Raw genomic sequence first — 15,662 nt, 5'->3', positions numbered from 1 at the left:
GTGTAACCATGTTCGAGCTACAGTTGCCCAGATTCGTTTTCAAATGACGTTTCCGAGTTCCCGAGCTGGTTTACCATTTCAAAGCGTAACCGTGCCTCGATAACGTTCGCGAGCTCGACGTTACCAAAATCGTTTCCCAAGTTATTACCAATCTTCTACGTTATTAATCGCTCGATTAATTAGCAAATACATAAACAAGCGAAACACTAGTTCGTCGAGGCAGCGACCTTTCTTTCTCGAGTTCGACAAGTTTCCTCTGGCAAGCTGCGAGTACTACCTATGCCTCTCTTCTTCGAAAAATGGGAAATTGGAAAAATCGTTTCGCGACTACGAACGGTTTCGGTCATTGCGAACGATCCCCGCGGAAAATGTAACGTTCTCGCTGAAAGATCGCGAATTGTACTAGTAACATCCGATGAATATCGGGAGCGGCGTAAACACGCTCACTCACGCGCTCCGATTTGGTCACTCACGGGATTTATCGATATCGGTTGTCCGTGGGCGGAAAGAGGGACGTATCTTGTACATATACAACTATGCGGTCTCCGTTTTTATGTATTAGTGAACGCGTGCAAATCCGAGAGTGTGTATGCACACGCGAACGCGTTACCGATACATTGAACGCGGTCTCGGAAGATATCGCTAAGTGGTTGCCGATATAAGGAACGGAAGATCAGTCTAAAACCACCTGTCTTCGAAGGTGGAGGCTCTCTCACCTAATAGCCCGTATTCGCGTTAGAATTTGCACGAAAGTCTGAAAATCGTCAGTGCGATCAGCCGGTTTCAACGGTCGGTCCCGAACAATGGAAAGATTAAAGAGGAAACGGAAGAGGACCGATAGCCAAAAGGTGAGTGAACCGCCTTTTGTCTTTTTCCGCTCGTTCGAGCAACGTGATCCACGATAATTACTATAATCGATTTTATACTAGCACCGTGGCGAACCTTCCAAGCGATAAGGATCCCCGTTAAATATCGCGAGAAAGTCGCGCTCTATTTTCTTCCAGTTTCGTTCTATGCTTCCCCTTTCGTGAACCATTTCCAATGATTTATTTACGTGTTCTCTTTTACGAGAGCTGTATGCTTCAGAGAACTTTGTCAGATCGAAATTGCAGCCGATTCATCGTTGCTGGCTACAATTGCTTCTTTCTTTCACTCGAACGTTTGCAAATTATTTCTCGAATAGAGTACGAGATCAGTGAAAATTCTTCGCGCGAACAAACCTTTGTTACGTAACTTTCACACCGTTCAACAATTGACGCGTTGATTTACACCATCTTAAAATTGCGTTCAACTCCGTCGATATATTTGAGAACAAGAATTTTCCCTACCGAGGAATTATATAAAGCAATAGAGATCTATGCATTCGTTTTTATTCGCCAGCTTCCGCGAACAGCCATATCGATATATAGTAATATTTTTTTCAACGAGAAAAACGAATACTTTTAGCTTGCATCGAGAAGTGAAACGTATGATAATTAAGTGCTATTTATAGTAAATGATCCTTATTCGGGGAACTTTCCCACGAATTCATTGCGTTAGAAGACGGTCCTTCTGACGTCAAACTACTTATCTAGCTTTCCCACTTATCCCCTATTCCTAGAATCAAAAAGTGCACCGAACCGCGTGAAAATGAAAATACCGTGAAAGCTATTCAAGGAACAATCGAGAAAAGAATTCGAAAGACAATGAGAATATAAATCTTTTATTTTATAAACCGATACTTCCGCTGGCGAATTTGTCCTTAATCGTCAGTCTGATTTATGGATCTACCGACTACTGTTTGCCTTTTCGTTACACCTTCGTGCTAACTTTAGTTCCCTCGTGTTTTGCACATCGAGGCATCCGAATTGTTTATCTAATATTCAATAATTATCAAGATACAGATTACAGATCATACCAATCGAACCATCTATTCTCCAATGACAGTGATATTCATCGATGACAGATTCGACAAAGCTTCTCTTTCTTTAAAATCGCCACTTGCATAACGGAGTTACATAACTGAATGAGACTCGGTGAGTACGCTGCCACTTCTGCGCAGAGTTTGAGAAATTTGTTTTCGACAGGATGTCAGCACGTTAGAGGTTACGTATCGAACTAAATACGGAGTAAAGTACGCGCACGAGAAATGTTGACATATTATGTAAATTATAATCAACTTTGCGGCAGAGTGATCACGGAAATGCAGCAAAGGTATTCGTAATCCGACTCGAAATATATCGAGGCGAGGAAAAATTGAAAGCTGGCGCGAACGTTGCATCGAGTTACAACTCGTTCTTTCGTTCGAGGTCGAAAGTCATCTTACTGTTTCTACGGCTATTAACCTAATTTCACGGAAAACTCGCATCTCCTCGTGCAAACGAATCGACCATGCGAATGAGATCATCGTTGTTAATTTTCCTCCTTGTTCCGTTTCATTGAAAACACAAAATCCCCGGCATCTGAATGCCAGTTCAACGAGAAACAATGGCGGTCTCGCGACTGGCATGTCGTTTGGAACGTTGCTGCTCCTCCACGCAAACTTTTCACGCTTTTGTCACGATGATTCTGTTCGTTCGTCTGAAAACTATTCATTTCGCAAAACGGCAAACATCGAATGCTGCAATTAACGGTCAATTACGTGTACACAGCGCGGCAAGTGTTTTCGTAGAATACGGAGGGAGGTTGCTATGCAGCGTGGGTCATAGGTAATCTACAGAGTCACGCGTTGAACGTTAATGATATTTCGTTGAATACAGTTTAAAATAACATCGTTTTTAATACTTACGTTTTTCAATACGACCCATTGTATCGATAACGAATGGCAGGAAAGGAACATCTAGGAAAATATAATTTGTTCGTTAATCGCGACCGATTTAAACCATGTAGCCTTTGCATGCTTCTTTTAATCGCTTTATTGTCTCGTTTGTTTAAAACTCTGTTCGTTGCTCTACCGAGCGTAAACAAGATATGGCCCCCTTGATAATACCGACTATTCTACTGGGTGTACAGTTTGCAAATATATTTGTGATGTAGCGAATAAATGCAACACGCAAATCCCTGTATTGTTGGACCACTTAATTGTCTAATATTTGCTTCTGCCAAACATAGCATCGAATTGGAATTTAAGTTTCCTCCGTGTTTGTTTCGCATTACGAGACCTTTGCGTGGCCTTTATGCGCTTTTAAAGAGACCGAGCGATTTTATCTTCCAGAGGCTGAAATTAACGCAGAAAATCAGGCGACGATCTGAAATTTGATTCGTGCTCTTAAAATAGAAAACGAGATAGCACTCGTGACATATAAGACATTATCAATTTTCATTATGTAATTCGAACAGCATGGACGCGTCAAACTGTCAACCCGATGCTACTTTCAATGATTAATCGAGTGTAAATACTATAATCCGATGCCTCTTTAACGAGCTTGTTCGAGATGTACGATTATGTCCGCGGGGGACGATCTTTCCGAGTTCCAAGTTCCTCGAATTCGGATCAGAATTTGTCACCTTTCACAGCTGGAATTGCTTTCAAGCAAAACCCGTTCATTCGTAGTTCTCCACTGCTTCGAGCAACACCTTATAAACCTTAAAATTACTCTTTTCTTCCTCGAGCGTGATAGATTCTTTGCCACGATGGACGCGGCTCAAGATGATCCCTCTCGTTTCGCTTTGGTCCAACTGACGGTACCACGCATAACTTTAATCAACTTTAACTAGCCATCTCCGGCGACGGTACTCTTCTGATTGCCCCTCTTTCCTCTACCATACTCTCTCCATCCTTATTCTCTTTGCGCAGAAAGTATTGCTCTCCATCGTCGATCCCTGGGACGTCAGAGTAGCCAGTGTCGATCCAGTCGGCTTGGCAGAACGACGAGGCGTTTCCTTGTCGATCTTATTCCCGCAACAGAACGGAAATACGCTACAGGAATCTTTGTCTTCGGGTAAAATAGTCAGAATCCCGTCGCCTTGGTACAAGCCAGTCTACAGCAACGTGCTGGAACGTCTTCCTGCTAGTGGGGCTTTAGAAACGAGCTCCGTCGAACCCACCTGGGTGGATCCTTGGCACTCTTCCAACAGGTAAAAACATTATCTCTACTAAACGCCAGGGATCCGCGAGTGCTTCTTCATTTTTAAGCTCTCTTCGTTGAAACATACTTTTAATTTGTTACGGCCATTCACCGTTAAATTTGCAATCTCGACAGGGTATAATAGCAAGAACTGTGAGAGACACTTGGTATAATTTAGATGTGATTGTACGCAATGAATTATACAACCGTGGATGGAAGCACGAGAGTTTTAAATATACGTGTCGCTGAATTTTGCAAACGTGCTCTACCGCTTGTTAATTATTTATAGGTCATCGAGTGGAGAAAAATACTGTTCGCCGGAACCGCCGCAAAAATCAGCGAGGAAAAAGGTGCAGAACGGTGGGACGACGACACGAAGGAACGGTGGCCTACGGAACGATCAGAAAATTCCAGACGACAATGGATTAATCGGCACGACGCCGGAAATCACGTGCGATGATTTCGATCACGAGCACACTGGTGGGACAGTTGCAAGAGTGCGTTTCGTGAATGAAGAACGTCCTAGGTAGAACGTAATCTCGATTTCGCTCACGTTGTTCGATTTCTAAGATAAAAGGCAAAAAGAATCTCGAATGAAAGATGTCGGTTTAAGGGAAACCAATTACGGGTTCATTTTTTGGATGTAGGAGCTCCACTTGGGGGTCACGGTCGGACGAAACAAATCGTGCCCATAAGAGGAATAATCTCTACCTGTCGAAAGCAAATCACTTGTCGAGTGTGAGTTACTTCGAGAACTGTGATTCATCTCGTGACAGGGACAAACTTTCGGTGGGAAACGATAGGAACACTGCAGTGGATGTTGCCGAAAATATCGAAGAAAAACATTGTATGCTAATTAAGAAAAATGAGACACTTGGTCACGGGTTTTTCGAAGATGAACAACTGGTGAACGTCGTGCAAAATTTGGTAACTTCGAGGTATGTCGTATTATACGTCTTCGAGTCAACCGGTATTTAACTTTGTAATTTAAACAGAAGGTTCAAATATCATCGATGCTGTAACTGTCTTTATCACTCGTTAACATTATGCGTAATTCTTTCCTAAGGTACAGTCCTATCTTAAACGGAACGCAAAAAAGATCAATCAACAGGAGAATACCATGTCAACGTCACGAATCTCGAAAGGAAACAGACACAATAGGTGAGGTAACTTCTGCTTTATTAGTAACGCAAAATTTACAAGCCTCGAGAGAGAACAGGAAAGGAAACAAAGAAGCATAAATTTTGATATTCATGAGTGGATCATGGCGAGATCTTCGGGTAACTTTGGTTTATTAGGATTGTTCGTGATCAACCAATTGGCAAGCCATAGGATAGGGTCTGCAGGCTTTAATTTGCAACACTGTGTAACAAAATGTTCGCAAGCCGTTACTTTCATACTCGATTATCGAAGTTCGATGAAATAAAAGACTACAAATTGTTCGTTTTACCGTAGACAGAGCTTCCACCAATACGGGATTAAGTACTTCCCATAGATAATCCACTGCTACTTGATCTTTCAACACGGGTTCGATTATCGCTGAAACACGAAAATAAAGGTATCGACAACCTCCTGGAAAACGTTTGAATCTCGTGACTGTAAAATTCATACATTCGGGAAAGAAGAAATGAATTTCCTTTTCCGCCTCTTCTCGAGTGTTACTTCCATGAACGGCATTTTTAAAATCCTCGCCTCTTCTACCGTATCTTGCTCTTATACTTTCGGGATAATATAAACGAGCTTCCACGACCTGAAATATTTGGGAATTATACGTTTTCGCGATAATTATAGCGAATACCATTCGCAAATTACTTTCGTTGGCCCTATGAGCAATCTCCACTCTTGAACTGCACGTCGCTTAGCCAAAACGTGAACGATTATGGGACCGGATGCCATGTAGGCAACGAGATGAGCAAAGTTCAGCTGTCCATACTTATCCGAGTAAAACTCAGACACCTGTTCCGGCGTGAGCTGCAGCCATCGCGTTTGGTGAACCTCGAAACCCTCCTCGAATATACGTCGCTCGATTTGTTTCCTGTAAACTACTGCTTCCGGTTTTATGATCGCCAGCGTGCATTCGACATCCGGTATCCCTTCAACCTCCTCTTCGTCGATGCAAGGCTCGAACGAGAAAATCGGTGGCTTCCAAGCTTCTTCTTCGACTTCTCCGAGACACTCGCATTCTCGAGGACTGACGAACTTGTACTAAGCGTTACTAGAATTAATATAACTCGAGAAAAGTCAGAGTTATTCGAAGGTGGAGCAAAATATTACGAAACAATTACCACTTTGGAGGAACTGGTAAAGCTGCTCGAGATCGACTGCGATCCTTTCGGTGAGGCGCAAACGGTATATCCAAGGCCCGATTGCGAAGAATCCACGGGACTATATGCATCCTTGTTCGAAATTGTGTCGCAGCTCCATGGTTCGGTTATGTCTTTCCCTGGACGATATGGCTTTGGGCATTTCCTGAAGAGCGTCACCGTTTCCAAGACCTTTTTATCACCGTCTGCAGGGCAGTCGCACATTTTTCGTCCTCCTTATCGATCACGTCCGTTGTCTATTTGTACGATCCAACAACGGGAAACGTGTTCGCAATTAACATCCTTCACCGAGGTTATAGTTACTGACGTTTCAAAAATAGTAGGTATCGAAAACAAAGTAACGTTAAAAATATCGGTACTGGCACGATAGAATTAATAACGTTGCGCCAATAAAGCGTACAAATAACGAAAGTAACGATGATCAAGTAAAGTTTGCGAATAAAGAATAATTCACGATTTTCAGATACCGCGGATAAAACGGCCAAGGCCACAGAAGTTGGAGAAATTCGAGAAATTACTGACCACGGAAATACGGAGACGAGAGGCCCAGAAACACTTGCGATACCACACACAAGGCGAATACGTAAGACGAGCATTTCGATGCCTAGTAATCTCGACGAGATGGAGGATCTGCGAATCGACGGACAAAAGGTAAGTTGAAAGAATCGACAGAAGATATTTGTTCTCTTGGCTAGGTTCGCGTAAACAAACCTTCCCCCTGGCATTCGCGAATCAAACATCGCGTCTATCCCTGACTGTGAATAATCAATGACAGTCTGCGCCCAGTAAAGGTCTTAACAGCAACGTTGCGTTGTCTCGTCGCAATTATCGGCACGTGTTTACCGAACTCCGTGAAGGAATTTGAAAGAGAACTATTTTTCGTTGGCGAGGAGTAATTCATTCGTGGCATATTACACCACAGACGCACCTTTCATTCACGTAAATTCCATTCCCGTTAATTTTAATTACGACATCGAACAACGCCACGTTCGATAAGATTTTAATACGCAGTAGCACGCGTTCGTTGTTTACGTGAGAAACATAGAGGAAAGAACACCGTTGTTGTCTATGTACGAAAAGGATGTCAAGGACCATAAATATAGCTCTGTCCATTCCGTGGAAAGAGCATTATCTGATGTTGGAAATATAAAACTGGACGTGATAAAAGAGGTTCGTTTTCTACTTCTAGACACGACGCATCGCGAATCTTTGAAATTACCAAACGGTGAGGAAACGCTGCTCTGAGAATCGTTATCCTCTGAATACGCAAAAATTTCGTTAAATTTTTCAAAGAATAGAATATCCTAAAATTCGGACGATTCTAAACATTCTGATGTTTCAATCTCACTTCAGTTTCGATCAGCTAAACGAATACTAAGGTATTCACGATTCGTCCGTGAAAAAACACGATTTCTCGATGATTACGTAATATTTACAATCGTCAACCTATGCATTCACCGTACTGCGCCGTTCTACGTTTCTGCGAGAGTAGTTCTCGAATATCACTCGGAGCAGCAGGTCTCACTTTCCATTGCTACCCATCGCGATTTCACCTTTCGCGCTTTTCGTGTCACATGCTGGGTAAGACAGTGCGACAATGAGTATTCGTGCATTTCTTTTGTCCGCGTTTCGTGGGTATCCTTGTTAGTAAAACGAATCGTCGATTCCATCGCTGACGCAGTGCTCACGTCTGGTTGCACCTTTCGCAGGGAACCGCCTCAAAATTCGCAAGATCGGTGAGCGACGACAGCAGCAGTGTGACGTTTAGCAATAGCGGTTCAACGCCCAATGGAAGTCCACTCGGTTCTGAAACCGAGGAAGAATCCCTCTCTCTCTCTCTCTCTCTCTCCATCTACGCGTAGACATCGTAACGATTCTCGAAATTTCTTTCACTCGCGTCTTGTGCCTCGCGTTTCGGTTCCGAAAAAATAGTTCAAGAAAGAGTGAAAAAGAAAAATGTAAAGACAATGTTCGCCGGTAGCGCGGATGTTCGCGTGCGAATTCTTCGCGAAACTGACCGAAATCAGAGCTCGTTTTTCTGAAGAATCGTGTATGCTCGTTGCGAGGATCATCTTCGGATTCGACCTTCTTTATATCGCTTCAGGGTTATCGCGCTACGAGTACGACCGAGACTCTCCCAATCATCGCACCAGTCAGTCAGTCGGTATTTGACCATTAGCAGCCTTTTACACCAACAGATTTCCGCGTATTTCGTGTCACGGTGTTGCGTATCGTTGTTTCGTGTAATTTACGATGCACTTGGTGAGATTAACAAAGTGTTTGCTCTCGAGATTTTGAGGCTTTTCAAGTGCTTGCTTTGTTCTTCGCTCCTCCTACCAGTCATTTTGCACGCGAGGTCGAATAAACTACGCTCTTTGTTTTAATCGTTCACTAATCTGACAATTAATACGTTCGATGAACATTGAATACAATCGTTACTTTTGTGAAGTTTCGAATCGAAAATGATTCCAAGATACGACGTCGGTAGTGCTATGTCTCTGCAAAGGTAAAAGAAGCGAATAAAAGAAGGCTTTTTTTTCTAGGCTTCTAATTAGAGATACGTATAGCTTTAATTCTCTGTTTCGTGTCGTTTAGAGTGCCGTTGCAAGCTCCTCCTCGAAGAAAAAGCAGAGTTATATCACCAATGATGAATCAAAAATTAGGAAACGATCCGATGGAACTTTCCGGGGGGCAAAGCGCGAATTCCACGATAACGAGCGTTAACAGCATTAGTAGCTTGCTCAAGGAAAAACTTCAATTGTCCATTCCTCAAGCTCTACGTAGCAGTAAGAAGAGGCAGAACGCTGATTATCGGTAAACATCTTCGTTAAAGCGTAACTACGGTAATATTTTAGTTAGACTTTACACGTTTATTTCTACGATTTTTCGCAGACTTCGAGCTTTCGTCGGAATATTGTTTCTCTGTGTCGTTTTCCTCGTGGGATTTGCACATATTTACTACACTCAACATGTTCTTCAACGAGCCTACTTCGACAAATTTAGGTAAGCAGAAACGATACCGCGAATGAAATTCGCAATAGCATTTGACACGCGCGGAGACACGTCGGAAAATACCGTTGTTGTTTGCAGGTTCAACAAAAATGAACGAGTGATGCACGTGTACAGTAGTACCGAAGCCGAAGTGATCGCGGCCCGACTCGGGGAGGGAATACCTACCGATACCGGGGTATTTCCGTGTCTGTCTCATCATCAGAAGCAAGACTCGGTTTGCCTCGAGTGGCTTCAGCAGGCACGTTTGTACCTCGCTCACACGAAACTCCCAGATATGCACTGTTACCACGTCACCTGGCAAAGTCTCGGTTCTTACTACAATCCCAAAGATTGTTTCGACTGGTCACCGAAAAGGGGACATTGGTATGGCGGTGGCCAAGTGCAGAACATGCCTTATCCTCTTGAACGTGGCCGCCTAGAACTGAGCCCCTTTGTTACCGGTGATATCACCAAACATCCTTTTGGCAATGTACTCAGAAGATACTTCTTGAACTCGAAAGGTGCTACGATACTGGTCGATTCGGAAACGCCTCTTTACGTGTCCATCAATGCCAACAGAAGCAACAACTTTTGTTTGCAAGCCAAGCACGATGCCTTCGCTTACATTAACCATCTCACGCCATTCCCTCAATTAAATTACACGATTTGTGCCACGGATAATATGAAGACTTTGCATTCTTCGATGGCCGAAAAGTCTCTATGCGACGGTCTCAAGCCGGATGAACTTCACGCGATTCATTCGTTGTTATCCGAACCAGTCTGGCAAATTTCACCGACCAGCGAAGCCGCGGTGTATAATTATACCGAGGATGTAATAGCTCTAGGCTTCTTGCGACAAGGTCACGTTCTATTGAGCGAAGAATGGCAACCCAGTCCAGGTGATTTCGTGTTGGACGAGGAACGATTTCCCTCGATGGAAGAAACGATCAACATTATTCACCGTCGAGGATTTAGAATCGTGTTCACTATCCAGCCTTTCATATCGACGGAGTCTATCAATTTTAGAGACGCCGTATCGAATAGACTACTGATATCCGAGAGAGAAAGCGGGTATAGGATACCCGCCCTCACCAGGTAAGATTTCCGTTTCCTTCGTTTTCTCTCGCCACGATTTCCTTCGCCAATAACACAGTCAGTCGTTAAGATAAAGATTTTTCTTCGCAGGTATAAACAGAGTAACAGCGTTGGCGTTCTGGACGCCACGAATAATAAAACTCTGCCTTGGCTGCAGTCCAAGCTTGAAAGTTTGATCACCAAGTATCACGTAGACTCGTACTATCTTGATTTGGGTACGGCACAAGACATGCCTCATTACTACAAATGCGAACAACCTTTGACTAATCCGGATCACTATAAAACGATATTCATTAACTCAATTTTGGGATCTGTACCGGTGATCGGTGTCTCGGGCGCAATTTCCAGGCCTCGAACACCCGTTTTTGTCTCCCTTCCGCCTTTCTCTTCTTCCTGGAAAGCCATCAAGACTGTTATCCCGACGGTTCTGACCTATGGGATGATAGGTTATCCGTTCATTATGCCAGGCGCAGTTGGCGGAGACGTAGCTCTGCCCATGTCGGATAATAATCCCGATAACGATTTCGAAGTGAATTTGCCAGACAAGGAGTTGTACATCAGATGGTTGCAACTCTCTACATTTTTACCGGTGATACGCTTCACTCATCTACCCAGCAAATATTCGGATGAATCCGTGTTGGAAATAGCCAAGAGATTGACCACGTTAAGGCAAAAAACTGTAACGCCACTGCTAAAGAAATACGCGAAAGAAACGCTCGATACTGGTCTACCGATAATTCGACCATTATGGATGTTGGATCCAGCGGATCCAGCTTGCCATGTGGTCGTCGACGAATTTTCCGTGGGAGAGGAACTTATAGTGGCCCCTGTTCTCTATTCCGGTAGCAGACAGAGAGAGGTTTATTTACCCGCAGGTGTATGGAGAGATGGAATCGACGATAGCCTTAGAAAAGGATCTAGATGGATCCACAATTACAGAGTGGCCGAAGACAAAGTCGCGTACTTTGTAAAAATGCCGGACAATACGAGATTTTAATCGACAGCTAATCGAATATTCTCATGTGTTTTTGTATATAGAAAATTCGTTGGAAATTTTCGTATACCAGTTCGACCAGTTGTACGGTCAAATTTCAAGGATTTTTAAGCGAATTTGACGAAAAGAAGAAGAGTAAAATAAAGTTGAGGTCAGAAAGATACTGACGCGTTTCTGTCCCATTTTTAATAAATACGTAGCTGATAAGTAGCTGATAAGAATGTTAAGAAATATTAAGTCTATGACACTTTAATGCCCTGAAAGTATTTATTTCTTTATATATCAAAAATATATTTATTTTATTTTATATCGTGTGTATTTTGTTAATAAAACCCCGTGTTCTGTCGGTCTTCGATAATCGGGTACAAACGTGTTCAATAGAGGATGCAATACTAGTAAACTAAACATCTATTCTTGTCATTGCGTTATTATATCTAATGTTGAATAAATATTTGCGTGTTCAACGACGCACGGTCCTGTATAATTGTGAAAATTTAATCTCGTTAAGACGATTCTTGAAATCTTCACGAAATCGTACCCAAATTCGGTTGTTCGCCTTGTTCTTCTTGCTCTTGCTCTTGCTGCCGATCTTCCACCCGTTGCTCGACTGCGTTCGAATTAAATTGAAACGCGGATAACGATTGCCTCGGAGAGTACTGATCTAGAAACTTTTGTAGATTGCATAATTTGTTGAATTCATTCTGGATGTGTTGCATATGCTTCCATCGAAGATTTTTCAAACGCTTAATACGATCAGCCGGTATCCGATAATTGCTCAGTAGATCCTCTGTGAATAGTTCGCAATAATCGCCGCGCAGGGCACGTATTATTTCTATCGAAAATCCTTGTTCCGTTAATTCCCGATTCGATTCTGCATTCTGAAAGGTAATCGAAATGAGTACATTCCAGGAAATATACAATCCACGAATTTTTCTAGACCTTTTGCTGGCCCGATGAAGTGGTGAATGTCTTGCTAATAACCCGATCGATCAGATCGATGATGTTACTTTTAATTGTATGCAGATCGAGATCAAGGTCCAGATCTCCACCTGCGTGAATATTCTTTTTATGAAGAGGATCCTGTTCTTCGTCTTTAACGACCAACTCGCAGTACATATCATCTCGACTTTCATCCGTGTTACTGGTCGATTCCTTGCCAGGACTACAAGGAGAATCCTGTCGCGCGGTGGATCGTTGGCACGACTTATACATCGACCTATCTTCCACTTCTTTAGATAGATCCGTCTCTTTCGAATAGTCATTCCTATCAATCGTCGAAACCTTCTGCTTCGACTAAAAAAGTATCCAATAAGATAATTGAAATTACGAAGTTCACGTTCGACGACAAAAGGAAGGCTTAAAAATTTACCAGGTCTTCGACGTTTTTATTTCTCGATAAACTTTGCGAACGACATTTCAAGATAGAAAGTTTATTCGTCGAAAAGTTAGTTTTCTTTCTTCCTTGCTTGCTTTTGTCATGCTCGATATCTTCGTCCAGATCGATTTTCTTCGTACTACTGTGTTTGGACAAGTCGAATCTCAATCTACCCCTCGTGTACTCGTCGTCTTTATGCTCTTCTAACCTGTATCTTTCGTTCGCGTTTAACTTGTTCGTCTTTTCGACACATTGCCTCGGGGACCATGGTTCTGATTTCAGAAGTCGTTCTTTCTTGTGTTGCATACATTTCTCCACAGTCTCGCAGTCTACATTCGCTGCTTTTATGACACCTGTTACCATCTATTTTACAAACGTATTAGTTTTCATATCCGGAAACAAATTCCAACGAGTTGAGATACGTATAACGATTATTTACCTGGTCGTCCCCCCAATAACTCTCCTTCTTATAACTGTTCCTCGCAAATCGTGGATATTCGTAAAGGACGTTGTCGCTGTCGTTTCCAGCAGAATGCAACGTGTTCTTCATAATCGAAAGCATCTGATCCTGTTCGTTCCTACATTGACGACGATGACTACTCGTCTGTCTCTTCCTCGGATGGTAATGGCCATACGTTGACGAATTATTACAAGGCGCTACTCGACACAGTCTCGGCGAAACCGAGTTACTCTGAAACTTCTTGTACGTCTGACTCGTTGGATTGATCAAAAAATTTTCGTATTCGCACAAGACAGCATCCATATTTCTAAAAGAAACGAAATGACGAAATAAAGTTGCCATTATTAAGTTTGCTGAAACTGCTGTCCATTACTTTGTTGCTCCCATCGAATATTTCACTGTTTCAGGCGGACAGTGACAAGAAGGACAGTGTTGCAACTGATCTCTCGTCTTTTTCGTATGTTTCCTTCCCACTTCCGTTGACGCGATATCGAACCTTGGCTGGTTACACCTCAAACAACATTTACGTTTAAGCTCGTGATAAGATTCTGCCTGCTTCCGACGTCCATCGTGGTATTTTTGTGCCAGGCAACATTCCTCGGTATCCTGAAAAAACATCGTCGATGCACTAAAATCTTGGAGTTTACTTTCCAATAAGGAAACCAGTAGACTCGTTAAAAAACGGGAAAGCAAACGAAACCTAACCGTTTCTGTCTCTTGTAGTTCTATCATTTTCCTCTCGTCAGAATCTTCCATGGTATTTGTACCTGTACACATTCCGGACAATCCGGAATTCCGTGAAGTCGAATTGACTATCGTTCATAATAAATTCTGCTGTTCTACCTGACGTTCCTCTTCCATCGATGAAAATTAGCAAAAGGAAAGGTCGAAGAAATATAGAGAAGATAAAGTCTGTATATGGTACAAAAATCACGCATCGAACGTGTACTGAAAAAAATTGACTCGCACGTTTTTTTTTTACAAAATTGCACGTCGTAGTTGGCATTGGAAGCCTACATGAACGCAAATTTTGAACATGCGACAGATAAGATAAATGAAGCGAAGGATCAAGAAATATTTTCTAAGCTAAATTCTTTCCTACCTTATTGCATATATCTATATCTATATCTCGTTGTCGATTACTCATCGTACAGATTACACTATCTAACAAATTTTAACTTTTTCTCTGATCTGTAATGTCCATTGAGTAATTCTCGTAGAGTTTATATTACCCGAAACGAATTCGCAATCGAAATTGTTCTATCATCCTCAGTTTTCGAAAATTTTTAGTCTTATACGGGGTTTTAGAGGAACTTCTTACAATTTTGCGATTAGTATAAGATAACCTCCTAACTTTCGTCCTTGTCGCGTGATACTTCATTTTAGCCAAAAATGCAGAAGAAATAAAATAATATTTTGACAGACATGTACGGATCGTGAAAATTTATTCTATGGAAGCAGCTTATAAATTATGTGTAAATTATCAAATTTATTACTAATAACAAATTAATATCGTTAATAACAAATTGTTCATAACGCAAATTTATAATAAAAGTGAAAAAATTAATAAATTACCGGCTATTACTTGAACTTATAACGTATTTACCTTCAAATGTATTCATAATTTACAAAAAGTTATTAAATTAATAAATTTATTGTCAATAGCAAATTAAAATTGTTGTTAACAAATAGTTTGTAACGTATATTAACGATAAAAGTCAAAGAAGTTAATAAATTATTAGTTATTACAGCGGAAATGTAACTTTCAAAGGAATCGGTAAAGTTCGGAAATTTTCGCCGATCTTCGCCCGGCCGCCGCTATATAAGGGGCCCGCGTGCAGGCTCGAGCCAGTTGTCGCTTCGACTTCGGGGGGGTCGCGTTAATATTCTTTCTTTTTGTTTCAGGTTTTAATTATCTTTCTTTTTTTTCCAGATTCTATTTCTTTTATTCTAGATTTCATTGTTTATGCATTCAAGTGTTTTGTACGATATGCGAATGCTTCGTCGTTGATTTATTTGTTTATCATCGATGGCTAGATCAATGGTTATTCAGTGGCCATTGTCCACTCTCTTAAACAATTTAACAATAATTCTTTCTTTCAGGTACTAATTATTTTTTGTTTCAGGCTTTAATTACCTTTCTTCTTTCAGATTCTATTTTTTTTATTCTATTTGTCTTTCTTTCAGCATTCGAGTATTTCGTACAATATTCGAATGCTTCGTCGTTGGTTTACTTATGTCTCATCGTTGGTTAAATCTTTTCTTTCACAAATTTTACGACTTCGGTTCGATTTGTTTTCGTTAGAGCGTTCGAGTATTTCGTATAATGCTCGAGCGCTTCCTCGTTGGTATGTTTATATCTCACCGTTGGAATGTT

At 41.7% G+C, this 15,662-nt stretch overlaps 3 protein-coding genes across 5 annotated transcripts; 1 reads left to right on the top strand and 2 right to left on the bottom strand.

The window, feature by feature from the left end:
* The first annotated feature begins 696 nt into the window (after positions 1 to 696).
* Positions 697 to 11,704, top strand: LOC108552529 (uncharacterized family 31 glucosidase KIAA1161). 3 transcript variants are annotated; one of them, XM_017907132.1, is made up of 11 exons: positions 697 to 848; positions 3,776 to 4,056; positions 4,336 to 4,572; positions 4,694 to 4,984; positions 5,113 to 5,207; positions 6,834 to 7,021; positions 8,080 to 8,228; positions 8,966 to 9,184; positions 9,263 to 9,373; positions 9,461 to 10,456; positions 10,547 to 11,704. In XM_017907132.1, the coding sequence occupies exons 1-11, from the start codon at positions 804 to 806 to the stop codon at positions 11,451 to 11,453; spliced, it is 3,519 nt and encodes a 1,172-aa protein (XP_017762621.1). In that variant the 5' UTR covers positions 697 to 803; the 3' UTR covers positions 11,454 to 11,704. The 3 variants fall into 3 exon arrangements, with proteins under 3 accessions (XP_017762621.1, XP_017762622.1, XP_017762620.1); XM_017907133.1 differs by lacking the exons at positions 697 to 848; positions 3,776 to 4,056; positions 4,336 to 4,572; ... (1 more) ...; positions 5,113 to 5,207; positions 6,834 to 7,021 and adding an exon at positions 7,380 to 7,540; XM_017907131.1 differs by lacking the exons at positions 697 to 848; positions 3,776 to 4,056; positions 4,336 to 4,572; ... (2 more) ...; positions 6,834 to 7,021; positions 8,080 to 8,228 and adding an exon at positions 8,775 to 8,876.
* LOC108552530 (nucleoside diphosphate kinase homolog 5) lies at positions 5,282 to 6,681 on the bottom strand. Its single transcript, XM_017907134.1, is given in 5 exon segments — positions 5,282 to 5,444; positions 5,446 to 5,585; positions 5,658 to 5,796; positions 5,859 to 6,251; positions 6,332 to 6,681. Coding segments are annotated over 5 exon segments (1,062 nt in total). The 5' UTR covers positions 6,575 to 6,681; the 3' UTR covers positions 5,282 to 5,297.
* Positions 11,705 to 11,974: 270 nt separating the features above from the next.
* Positions 11,975 to 13,588, bottom strand: LOC108552526 (uncharacterized). The gene is made up of 4 exons (XM_017907125.1): positions 13,265 to 13,588; positions 12,820 to 13,188; positions 12,390 to 12,743; positions 11,975 to 12,328 (listed from the first exon to the last, which is right to left on the bottom strand). Exons 1-4 carry the CDS (start codon positions 13,586 to 13,588, stop codon positions 11,975 to 11,977), a joined length of 1,401 nt encoding a protein of 466 aa, XP_017762614.1.
* Positions 13,589 to 15,662: the final 2,074 nt, after the last annotated feature.

The sequence above is a fragment of the Eufriesea mexicana genome, unplaced genomic scaffold, assembly GCF_001483705.2.
Source record: "Eufriesea mexicana isolate 0111107269 unplaced genomic scaffold, ASM148370v2 scaffold6940, whole genome shotgun sequence".
Classification (NCBI taxonomy): domain Eukaryota; kingdom Metazoa; phylum Arthropoda; class Insecta; order Hymenoptera; family Apidae; genus Eufriesea; species Eufriesea mexicana.
Note: the sequence above shows the minus strand (reverse complement) of the source record. Positions and strands in the feature narration are given on the sequence as shown.